At 42.9% G+C, this 12,273-nt stretch overlaps 1 protein-coding gene across 1 annotated transcript in view; it reads left to right on the top strand.

Moving 5' to 3' along the window:
- The window catches only part of LOC309549320 (ephrin type-A receptor 3-like), a 308,452-nt gene that overhangs the window by 156,585 nt on the left and 139,594 nt on the right, over window positions 1–12,273 (top strand). The window contains exon 5 of the mRNA XM_082249514.1: window positions 9,487–9,642. Within this exon, the coding sequence (XP_082105640.1) occupies window positions 9,487–9,642 (156 nt within the window). The remainder of the gene's footprint in view (window positions 1–9,486; window positions 9,643–12,273) is intronic.

Genomic DNA, 12,273 nt, shown 5'->3' with positions numbered 1-12,273 from the left:
GACTGTGTTAAAAACACTTTGATTTGAACAGGTCCTACTGTGCTTAAGCTGGATACACACTATACAACTTTTGTTGATCTATTTCCTTTAGATTTACCTTCAGCTATGCAGTGCAAGGGCCTGCCTGATTGAACATTTTTAGGTTTGACCTCATATTATATGGTTTTGGTAAATCTAAGTAAAAAAAAATCTAAAGAAAATTGTATACCGTGTATCGAGCTTTACTCTTAAAGCCCAGTGAAAAATGTTTAAAGTATAACTAAAGACCAAACTTTTTTTTTTTTTGGCTTTAAATAGAGTGGAGAGGAATAAAAGCACCTGTCAAGTTATTATTGCTGTCTGTGTCCCCATTAGGGAGATTCACCTTCCCTATTAGTCCTGTTTACCATTATCACTGAGAGTGAAAGTAAAATAAATCCCAAATTTTGGGTTGTCCCCAGAACAGGAATAGTGTGGATATCTTCCAATGTGGACACTAGTTCTGGTGACCCTGATGACCACCAGGGATTCCCTCACTTTAGAGGGATTTTATCTCACTTCCTGTTTCAGCTTTATTACAGGAAGTGAGGGGAAATCGCCACAATGAGACATAATTAGCAAAAAACTGACAGGGGTTCAAACTTTCCCTTTTTCTATTCAAAATGAAAAAAGTTTTGCCTTTAGTTCTTTAAACTATTCTCATTGTCATTGTGGAAATCAAGGGAAAGTTATGTAAAAAGCAGATGTGCCTCTATGGTGCAACTCAACTAGGCTCAAATCGGCCTCCAGTTTATTCTTGTCAATAACCAAAATTTAAACAATGGACACTTTTGAAACCCAAAAAGCCATAATGAAATGCGGAACATGTCACTTCCTGATTAGTGTTGAGCGAACATGGACTGTATTATTTGTGTTCGTACCGAATAATTGGATTTTTTTACCCGAACACGGACACAAACACTTTACTGTATATTCGGGTAAAAATCCGTGTTCGGTCGTTTTATTTCCGGGTTTTGCATGCTTTGGCGCGCTTTTCATGGCGGGCTTTCAACAGCCAATCAACAAGCGTTAAACTGGTGTGCCTAAGCCATCCCAGCCATGCCTGCAAATGTATCAGTAGCTGTGATTGGCCATCTGAAGCATGTGACTAAGTCTTTATAAGTTCGAGACAGCGCCGCTGCGGCGTCATTCTGCTGTTTAGATCAGGGAGAGAGCACACATCAACGTGCTGGCTGCTGATTAGGGACAGACAGGCAGGCAAAACTCATTTGTGTCCGCATAGAATTGAGGGACAGGTCGGAGTGTGTTAGGCAGGGCGAGTTGTAGGCATTTTTGGGAGAGAGTCTGCTGATTTTAGGGACAGTGCGTTCTACAAACTACAATCGACATTGCTGTGTGGGGTGGGGTTTGCAGTCACCCGATCTACGATCTTATAAATCCTGTTAGGGAGAGAGTCTGCTGATTTTTAGGGAAAGTGTGTTCTACAAACTACAATCGATATTGCTGTGTGGGGTGGGGTTTGCAGTCACCCGATCTACGATCTTATCAATCCTGTTAGGGATAGAGTCTGCTGATTTTTAGGGAAAGTGTGTTCTACAAACTACAATCGATATTGCTGTGTGGTGTGGGATAGGAGATAGGCAGGTGTCAGTGGTCCACATCCATTTTGCTGTGTGTGGGCTGCAGTGAACACAATCTTTTTGGGGTGCAGTGAACACAATCTTTTTTGCCCACTGAGGAGGAGGGAGAAAAGTATTTTTCTATCAGGCACTGTGTGCAGCCTTTTTCCTTCAGCTGTGCTGTGCTGAGTGACTGATCATACACTGCTGTGTTCAGTTCACATGTGCTAATATTGAGTGGTTTCAAAAATCATACACCTTTTTTCTATTCCACTATTCAATATACAGCCTTGGGTTAAAAAAAAATTAGTTGTGGCCTGCAGCAGAGCTGAATGATATTTGGGGTTTTTGGGGTTCATCTCATACTTCTGAAGATTTGAGGGTGTTGCCTGTTCCATACTCCCCCTACTCCTCATCCAGCCTTTTAGGGGTACAAACAATAGTAATTGGGGCCTAGTGTGGTTGTGTACGTGTGATATACATACACTTTTTTTGATCATATTTTCTATTCCGCTATTTAATCAAAAACCTTTGGGGATCAGTTAAATTGGGGCATAGTCTGTGTTGGTACGTGTGAGAGAGATCCACCTTTCCAAGTTTTTGGGGTTCATCTCATACTTCTTAAGATTTGAGGGTGCTGCCTGTTCCATACTCCCCCTACTCCTCATCCAGCCTTTTAGGGGTACAAACAATAGTAATTGGGGCCTAGTGTGGTTGTGTACGTGTGATATACATACACTTTTTTTGATCATATTTTCTATTCCGCTATTTAATCAAAAACCTTTGGGGATCAGTTAAATTGGGGGATAGTCTGTGTTGGTACGTGTGAGAGAGATCCACCTTTCCAAGTTTTTGGGGTTCATCTCATACTTCTGAAGATTTGAGGGTGCTGCCTGTTCCATACTCCCCCTACTCCTCATCCAGCCTTTAAGGGGTACAAACAATAGTAATTGGGGCCTAGTGTGGTTGTGTACGTGTGATATACATACACTTTTTTTGATCATATTTTCTGTTCCGCTATTTAATCAAAAACCTTTGGGGATCAGTTAAATTGGGGGATAGTCTGTGTTGGTACGTGTGAGAGAAATCCACCTTTCCAAGTTTTTGGGGTTCATCTCATACTTCTGAAGATTTGAGGGTGCTGCCTGTTCCATACTCCCCCTACTCCTCATCCAGCCTTTTAGGGGTACAAACAATAGTAATTGGGGCCTAGTGTGGTTGTGTACGTGTGAGATACATACACTTTTTTTGATCATATTTCCTATTCCGCTATTCAATAAAAACCTTTGGGGATAAATTAAATTGCGGGATAGTCTGTGTTGGTACGTGTGAGATCCACCTTTGCAAGTTTTTGGGGTTCATCTCATACTTCTGAAGATTTGAGGGTGCTGCCTGTTCCAAACTCCTCCTACTCCTCATCCTGCCTTTAGGGGTACAAACAATAGTAATTGGGGCCTAGTGTGGTTGTGTACATGTGATATACATACACTTTTTTTTGGATCATATTTTCTATTCCGCTATTTAATCAAAACCTTTGGGTATAAACAATTAAATTGCGTGATAGTCTGTGTCGGTACGTGTGAGATACACCTTTCCAATTTTTGGGGCGCATCTCATACTGCCGAGGATTTGAGGGTGCTTCAGTCTGCCTCCTGCCTGTTCCGAACTCCTCCTACTCCTCATCCTGCCTTTAGGGTAGAAAAAATTGTAATCGGGGCCTAGTTTGTGTTTGTACGTGTGAGATACACCGTTTTGTAAAATTTGTCCTATTCCGCTATTCAATATACACCCTCTTTGAGTGTAAAAAATTAAATTGCGGGATAGTCTGTACTGGTACATGTGAGATACACCTTTTTAAATTTGTTTGGCGCATCTCCTTCTACCGCCGAGGATTGCAGGGCGCTTCAGTTTGCCTCCTGTTCCCAACTCCTCCTACTCCTCTTCCTCATCCTGCCTTTAGGGTACAAAAAATTGTAATCGGGGCCTAGTTGGTGTTTGTACGTGTGAGATACACCGTTTTGTAAAATTTGTCCTATTCCGCTATTCAATATACACCCTGTTTGAGTGTAAAAAATTAAATTGCGGGATAGTCTGTATCGGTACATGTGAGATACACCTTTTTAAATTTGTTTGGCGCATCTCCTTCTACCGCTGAGGATTGCAGGGCGCTTCAGTTTGCCTCCTGTTCCCAACTCCTCCTACTCCTCTTCCTCATCCTGCCTTTAGAGTACAAAAAATTGTAATCGGGGCCTAGTCTGTGTTTGTACGTGTGAGATACACCGTATTATAACATTTTTTCTATTCCGCTATTCAATATACACCCTTTTGGAGTGTAAGAAAATTAAATTACGGCATAGTCTGTATCGGTACGTGTGAGATACACCTTTTAAATTTGTTTGGCGCATCTCCTTCCACCGCCAAGGATTGCAGGGCGCTTCAGTTTGCCTCCTGTTCCCAACTCCTCCTACTCCTCTTCCTCATCCTCCCTTTAGGGTACAAAAAATTTGAATCGGGGCCTAGTCTGTGTTTGTACGTGTGAGATACACCGTTTTCTTTATCCTTTTTCCTATTCCGCTATTCAATATACACCCTTTTGGGGTAAAAAACATTAAATTGCGGCATAGTTTGCATATTTGACTGTGAGATACACCCGTGCGATACTGTTATTGTTTTGTTCCGCTATTCAATAAACACCTTTCTAGGGCAAGATCATAAATTACAGAAATATGAGGAGACCGTCAAATAGGGGCCGTGGCCTGGGTTGTGGTGCTGCTGGTAGAGCTCCTGTTGCAAGGAGAGGACGTGGTCGATCTGTGCCAGCTACACGCACAAGTGAAACACCTTCCACAAGTGTGAGTAGGCGACAGAACCTGCATCAGTATTTGGTAGGGCATAATGCGCCTCTAGACGTGATGAGGCCTGAAGAAGTACAGGCGATAGTAGATTGGGTTGCTGACAGTGCCTCCAGTTCCTTCACATTGTCTCCCACCCAGTCTACTGCAGAAAGGTCAGAGTTGGCACCTGCAGCCAATGTCCAACCGTCTTTCACCACACCCCCTTGGAAATCAGGCAAGCAGTCTGAGCCCCAATCCATACATCAGTCTCTTCTTCTTTTTGAGGACTCTGTCAGCAGGGTTTCCCAGGGCCATCCACCTAGCCCTGCCCCAGAAGTTGAAGAGATTGAGTGCAGCGATGCCCAACCACTTATTTCTCAAGATGAGTACATGCAAGGACCATCGCAGCACGTCTCCGATGATGACGAAACGCAGGTGCCAACTGCTGTGGCGTTCAGCATTGTGGAGACCGACAAGGAGGGCAGGGGTGAAGACTGGGTGGAAGATGATGTGGAGGACGATGAGGTCCTCGACCCCACATGGAATGAACGTCATGCAGGTGACCTGAGTAGTTTGGAGGAAGAGGCGGTGGTCGCACAGAGCCACCAGCACAGCAGAAGAGGGAGCAGGGTGCAGAAGCGGAGCGGCCGTGCCCTAGACACTACGCCCGCTACTGCCCAACGCAGCAAGGGAACGAGCCACCAACCCACGATCCCTGGCCCTGAATGCCAGCATTTCAAAATTCTTGGCCTTTGAAATGCTTTCATTCCGTCTGGTGGAGGCGCACAGTTTTAAAAACCTTATGTCGGTGGCTGTCCCACAGTACGTCGTGCCCAGCCGCCACTACTTTTCCAGGCAAGCCATCCCTTCCCTGCACAACCAAGTGGGGGAAAAAATCAGGTGTGCACTGCGCAACGCCATCAGATGTATCAAAAAGTATCCATAACAGGGAGTGTGGCCATCTCATCTCACAAGGAAAATATATTTAACAATCTGTTTCTTTTATTCTCTGTTTATATGCTTACTTCTGGACTTTTGCCATGTTTCATCAGGGATTATAATAAATCAGCAGTGGTTGTTCTCCTTTGTACTTACTTTGCTAGTGCAAATAAACATGTTTAGGTGTCCCATATTAACCAGTCAGAATCTATTTGCCATTATTTAGTGGAGGTTAGAGAATGATGCTAACATCTGATTGGTTGTTATTAGAAACATGTAGCGATCCCTAATTTCCTAACTATGAAAAATGTATTTTTGGTGCACAGAATCCATCTTTCAAAATTCTGCATTCATCTCTCCACTCACCCCTCTTTCTAGTTGTTTCAGCGAGCTTAGTGAAGCTTTGCAGTAAAAATGTGTCCTTGATTTGCAGTGAATTGAAGCAGAAGGAGACAATGTTTTATTGATGCAGTTTCTCCTGTATCTAAGGAGTCATGTGTCAGGTCTGCAATATAGGACAAATCATCTATGGGTTGCTTCATTCTAAAAGAGGAAATATACTTTGGTGACCAATTCTAATGAAAATCAGTGACAAATAATTACATCACACTGCAAAAGGAGCAGTGCAACCTTTTCTTAATTTGAGCCCAAACCCACAGTAGGACATCCCTAGCTCCTCAAGTCTATGCTATGTACCTGTTCCCTCTAACTACGGTATATCACTAAGGTTCATAAACATCTCTTCCCCTGTTTTGCTTCAAATGCTTAAATATTAATTGACATATCTACTTAGAATCAGTCTGTCTGGACATAATGGTCACCTGCTAGCTTGGCACTATCTGCATGTAGCTTAACTCTTCAAAAAGACACAGAAGATAAATAAAATGCAATTTTACTTTTGATATTTACAGTGCAGATGATGTTTTCCAGTATTTTGATGTGTAAGAACAACTTTCTCTGTAAAGTAACAACACTGACTGAGGGAACATGGAAGAAACTAAAAAGGAGAGGAGGACAAAGGGAGATGCCAATAGAGTAAACAAACTGTCGTTAGATGTCAGCATACTACAGAACAATAGTAACCTGATGCACTTCAAAACAACACAGAAAAACACATAAAGGTGGGACAGCCACTGTAGAAGTAGCAAGTTTGCCCTATTATACCAGCCTAGCTCATGCAAAGACATCAATATTTTGTTCAAATGTTCTTATAGATAAAGGCCAATGGTCATAGGCAGAAGAATGGCTAAGCAGTTGTACTCTTTCCTTATAGCACTAGGGTCCTGGACCTGGGTTAACTTATGTATGATTAAGTTGGCCTTAATGAGGTCATTGTATGACGGGGGAGTAACTGAGCCCTGATGCAAGATTTGAGCCGCGAACCCTCAATTACAGTTCCATATCTACTGCTCCAGACTTAAAGAGGACCTTGTAGTCCACAATGAATCCCTATATACTAGCGCCCCATCCTAAATCCCAAGACTAAGAAAAAAAAAAAAATACTCATTTGAGCCCCCGACTTGTGGTCTGTTTGACTAGATAAGAGTAACGCCACTGGTGTTCTCGTCAGAAGCTGATGATCACAGATATCCTCAGAATTTACTTCTGCACAATGATAGTGTTGTATTACCAACAGAGGGCTTTTATAGGATACACTCACACTGGCAGTTTTACCGGTCCTGAGCACAGCTCACCCTATGGTACTGGTTCATTCATGTAGTGTGAGTTTTCTGAACCCCCTCTGGGAATAGTTAAGCTCATTGTGCCTGGGACCACTTGGAACGATGCTTGTGTGCTCCAAGTATAGCCTACTATAACATAGTGTTATGTAATAGTGTTTTTATGTCCTTAGTCAACCTGCAACATTCTAGTGATCATTATTGTAGCATGATAGCTACAGATTTTTTTAAGTATTTTAATAAAAAAAATTGTTTGTACCATTAAATGAACCCCCACCCCCCATTTTTTTTTTTAAACCTCTGCTTGCCGGGTTTGTAGGTTCTGCAAAGTTCAGATACTCACCCGGCCAGTGGATCCAGCATTGTCCTGCAGAATCCTCTTCCCTTCTGCCACCAATCAGGTCCTGAACCACCATGGTTTGGTGTAAAGTTATTGGGTGGCTGACATCTCTTCTGAGTTCATCTCCTGATGATGTGTCGTTAGGCATGGCCCTCATCCTTTTCTTCATAAAAGGCTGTGCCTCCTGGGATTTTTGATGTGCATATCCCAGAAAGCACAGGGAACACAGTGCACGTCATTTACCTAGGTGAGTGACATGCATGGGGGTGGGGGACCGAAGTCTTTCCATTAATCACTTCCAGACCACCCACCACATATATACAGCGGCAGGGCGGCCTGGCTGGGCAAAATCAAGTGCATGTATGTGATTATGAGCAGGGGTTTTCGGGGGCGCACGTGCACCCCCGGAGTGTGGCTTCCATGGTGATTGGACACAGCGGGAGCCAATCAGCTGGTCTGGTGGCCGCGATGGGTGCCGGGACCTGCCGATCATTTGGCGGAATGACAGACCGGAGGGCAGTCCACCTTTTCTATGACAGAGGAAGAGCGAGATCTTTTGTTTCAGCTAAGCTGAAACACTGATCTCTCTTTTCCTCTAGTAAATCCATTCCCCCAACAGTTAGAATGCACTCCCTAGGAGCACACTTAACCCCTTGATCACCCCTAGGTGATCCCTGATCGCCGCCATTTCTAGTAAAAACAATAAAAAAAATAAAAAGTCCATAAATGTATCCCTAGTTTGTAGACGCTATAACTTTTGCGCTAACAAATTAATATATGCTCCTAGGATTTTTTTTTACCGAAAATATGTACCAGAATACATATTGGCCTAAATTGATTAAAAAATTTGACTTTTTAGATTTTTTTATTGTGAATATTTTATAGCAGAAAGTAAAAAATATATATTTTTTTTCAAAATTATGTTTTTTTGTTTTTTTTGTTTATTGCGCAAAAAAATAAAAATGTAAAGGTGATCAAATACCACCAAAAGAAAGCTCTATTTGTGGGGAAATAAATTCAATTTTACTTAGGTACAGCGTCGCACGCCTGCGCAATTGTCAGTTAAACAATGCAGTGCCGTATCACAAAAAATGGCCTGGTCATTAAGGGGGTAAAACCTTCCAGAACTGAAGTGGTTAAATAAAAAGGAAAGAAAAAAAAAAGAAAAAAGGCAATGTTTGTGTAGTGGAGGAGAGGTGGGATGGAGAGGAAGAAAGATTGGTTTGAAGGTGAAGACCCACTTTAATGTGTGCTTAAGGCCCCTTTCACATGAATGTTTTGATCGGGTTCGCCTGTCCATTTTTAAGGCGGACCCAATTGGAACCTCCACTCTCCACTATGGAGCAGCAGGTATAAAGGGACATGCGTCTGTTTACACCTGCCTACATCCAATCCATACGCAAAAAATAGACAGATGGGGATCCGTTACCCTTCCATCCAATGGATCGGGTGGCAGTCGGGTGTAAACAGACAGGCGGTCTGTTTAAATCCGAGCGCCCATAGAGGAGAGCGGGCTGTGTCCGTTTCCGCTCTGTATAAGTGGAGCAGATATGAACCTATTATCCACCTGCTCAGTGGGGATCAGTGGACAGACCCCCTGCTGAGCAAGGGGATCACCGGTGGAATCCACCCCATGTAAAAGGCCCTTAAATCACACATCGTGTTCTATACTGATAAGACACTTTGAATAAAATAATTGCAAAATTTGTTGGGTAGCGTCAATACATACAATATATTCATTCAGATTGGGTAACTGTAATATTTTATATCATGTAGAAAACTCCATAGTAACTTATGATAATTTCAGGAAATCTTATATCTTTCAATGGAACTAGGATGTTTATTAAGTCAGTGTGAATCCAGCAATTCATTAAACATGCAGCACATGTACTCTTAAGAATCCTCTCCAAGAAGCGCAGGGGGTTGTCATCAGACTCTAATAACAGTTAAATGGACCATTTCACTTCCACTTCCTATTTCTGTCACTGCCAGCTTAGCACACAGGGGGTACTGGATGCAGGCTGTCATCTGAGCCTGCTTTCATTGATGTTGATAGAGATGACAGATTCACCTGATGTGCCTTCTTTGTGTTTCAGCGTGTCGTCCTGGGTTTTACAAGGCTTTGCTGACCGATTCTTACTGTACAAAGTGCCCACCCCACAGCTTCTCCCTGCAGGACAGTTCAGCTGAATGCACATGTGAGAGAGGTTACTACAGAGCCAAGTCCGACCCCAAGTCTATGGCATGTACCCGTAAGTTTACTTCTTCTTTCCTAAACTTTATTATGATTGTTATTATTATTGCTATTATTGTTTTTATTACTTTTGTTGCAATTTTTAGCTCCAGAGATCAAGCAATATCAGTCAATGAACTGGCAAAGCTATTTAAAGTGGTTGTAAACCCTTACATATACCCAATTAAGTGACTGGCCTCCGATGATACACAGAAATGAAACAAATTCTCCTACATAAGTTGTACCTGTCTATCTGTAGCCCTTTCTTCTCCTAATCGGTTTAAAGTCCTAAATTTGAAAGCTTGTCTGAGTTTTTTTTAAAAAGGGAATGGAAAGCTAAAGTTACGCACTGCAGAGCTCAGTGAGGAGAGCTCTGACAGCTGATTGGAGGGAAGGGAAGGGACAGCCCCCCCCACACCCCACACACACACACACACACACACATGGCACACAGGGACAGAGCTGAGCCTGTCAATCAGCAATTGAGACAAGTACACACTATAGAGCAGGGGTGTCAAACTCAATTTAATCGCAGGCCGCATCAGTATCATGATTGCCCTCAAAAGGGCCGATTGAGTCTGTAAGACTAGATGTCCAGAGCATAAAATACCCTTACATAAGACGTCAAGAGTCTCCCCACCTAGGACAGATTGTATCTGTAAGACTAGATGTTCAGAGCATCCCCTACTCTTACATAAGACGTCGAGCCTCCCCACCAAGGGCAGATTGTATCGGTAAGACTAAATGTTCAGAGCATCCCCTACTCTTACATAAGACTTCGAGCCTCCCTACCATCAGAAGTTGAGTCCTCCACCCTCCCTTACATCATAGTGCACCCCTTTACTTTGTGTTGCTGCTGGGAAGAAGCTGGAGGTATTGCTGGAAAGCATAAAGTACTGGGCCTAGAGGAGAACCAGAGGAGGGCTGCAAGCGAGGTGCGAGGGCCACAAAAAATGGCCTGGAGGGCTGAATTTGGCCCGCGGGCCTTGTGTTTAACACATATGCTATAGAGGGATATGCTTTGTTCATATTTAATGCGTGAGGTTTACAACCACTTTGAGAAACACTAAAGGCAAGACTTTTTGGTTAGAAGGATTACAACACTTGGCCAGTTTTTATTGCTGTCTGTGCCCCTGTTAGGGATATTCACCCTATTTGGCCTGTATACTAAAAGAATGAAAGAAAATTTAAAATTTTCGATTGTCACCAGAACAGGAATAGAGGAGAAATCTTTCCATGGGGAACCTACACTATATTGTCAAAAGTATCGGGACGCCTGCCTTTACACACACATGAACTTTTTTGGCATCCCAGTCTTAGGGTTCAATATTGAGTTGGTCCATCCTTTGCAGCTATAACAGCTTAAAGTCTTCTGGGAAGGCTGTCCAGAAGGTTTTAGGAGTGTGTCTATGGGAATGTTTGACCATTTTTTCAGAAGTGCATTTGTGAGGTCAGGCACTGATGTTGGACAAGAAGTCCTGGTTCGCAGTCTCCACTCTAATTTATCCCAAATGTGTTCTATTGGGTTGAGGTCAGGACTCTCACGTTTTCCCAAACTCGCTCATCCATGTCTTTATAGACCTTGATTTGTGCACTAGTGTGCAGTCATGTTAAACAGGAAGGGGCCATCTCCAAACTGTTCCTACTAAGTTAGGAGCATGAAATTGTCCAAAATGTCTTGGTATGCTGACGCCTTAGGAGTTCCCTTTAATGGAACTAAGGGGCCAAGCCCAACCCCTGAAAAACATTTTCAACCATAATCTCTCCTCCACCAAATTATTTGGACCAGTAACAATAGACACATTAGTTAACCTGGAAAAAAATACCTACTCCCCCAAGCAACAATAGATCTGCCCCAGCAACAATAGACCCCCACTAGCAACAACATATCTCCCAGCAGCTAACATCAATAGACCCTCCAGCAGCCAGCAACATTAGACCCCTCTCTCAACAGTAGCTCCCTTCAAGCAAAAACTGACCCACCATAAACATAGAATCCCCCCAACAACAACAATAGACCTCCCCAGCCACCATAGACCTACCCCCCACAACAATATACCTCCCCAGTAACCATAGACCCCCCCCCCTCACCCCGCAAAAAACGAATAATGCTATTTTCTGTGCTGGCTGATTTTTTTCCATTGATCTCAAATGGAAATAACTTCATCTGGCTGCAAGATTGCGGTAAGCATCATAGGAATTATACCTAACGCCATTTAGTGGCCAAATGCGTCATTTTCCTTTTACATAATGATAAAACAGTCGACCAACACAGGGAATAACCTAATATAATTTGGCTTTTGCCCCCATTTGTGCAGAACAAATGTACATGCAAATTCACTGGGCCAAATTGCTATGCGACTTGCTATAACCAGACCCCTATAAATAAGCGGGAGATGAAGGAGGATTGTCTCTCAAAAACAGATATGATTATTTCACTTATACTTCACTTTGTGCAGTAACACGTATTTAATATTATTTAATATGCCATTAAGTTTCACTGCCTTACTTTTGGGGAACATAGGCAGGCTTTATCATTCCTATGGGGAAACATAGTGGATAGGAGCCAGATAGAGGAGGCCAAGTATGTAGTCTCACCACAAGGTAGAAGTTGTGATGATGTAAAACCCATCAATAGTTTGCAGCTCGG

This window comes from Pelophylax lessonae, assembly GCF_965119305.1.
Source record: "Pelophylax lessonae genome assembly, chromosome: 3".
Classification (NCBI taxonomy): Eukaryota; Metazoa; Chordata; class Amphibia; order Anura; family Ranidae; genus Pelophylax; species Pelophylax lessonae.
Note: the sequence above shows the minus strand (reverse complement) of the source record. Positions and strands in the feature narration are given on the sequence as shown.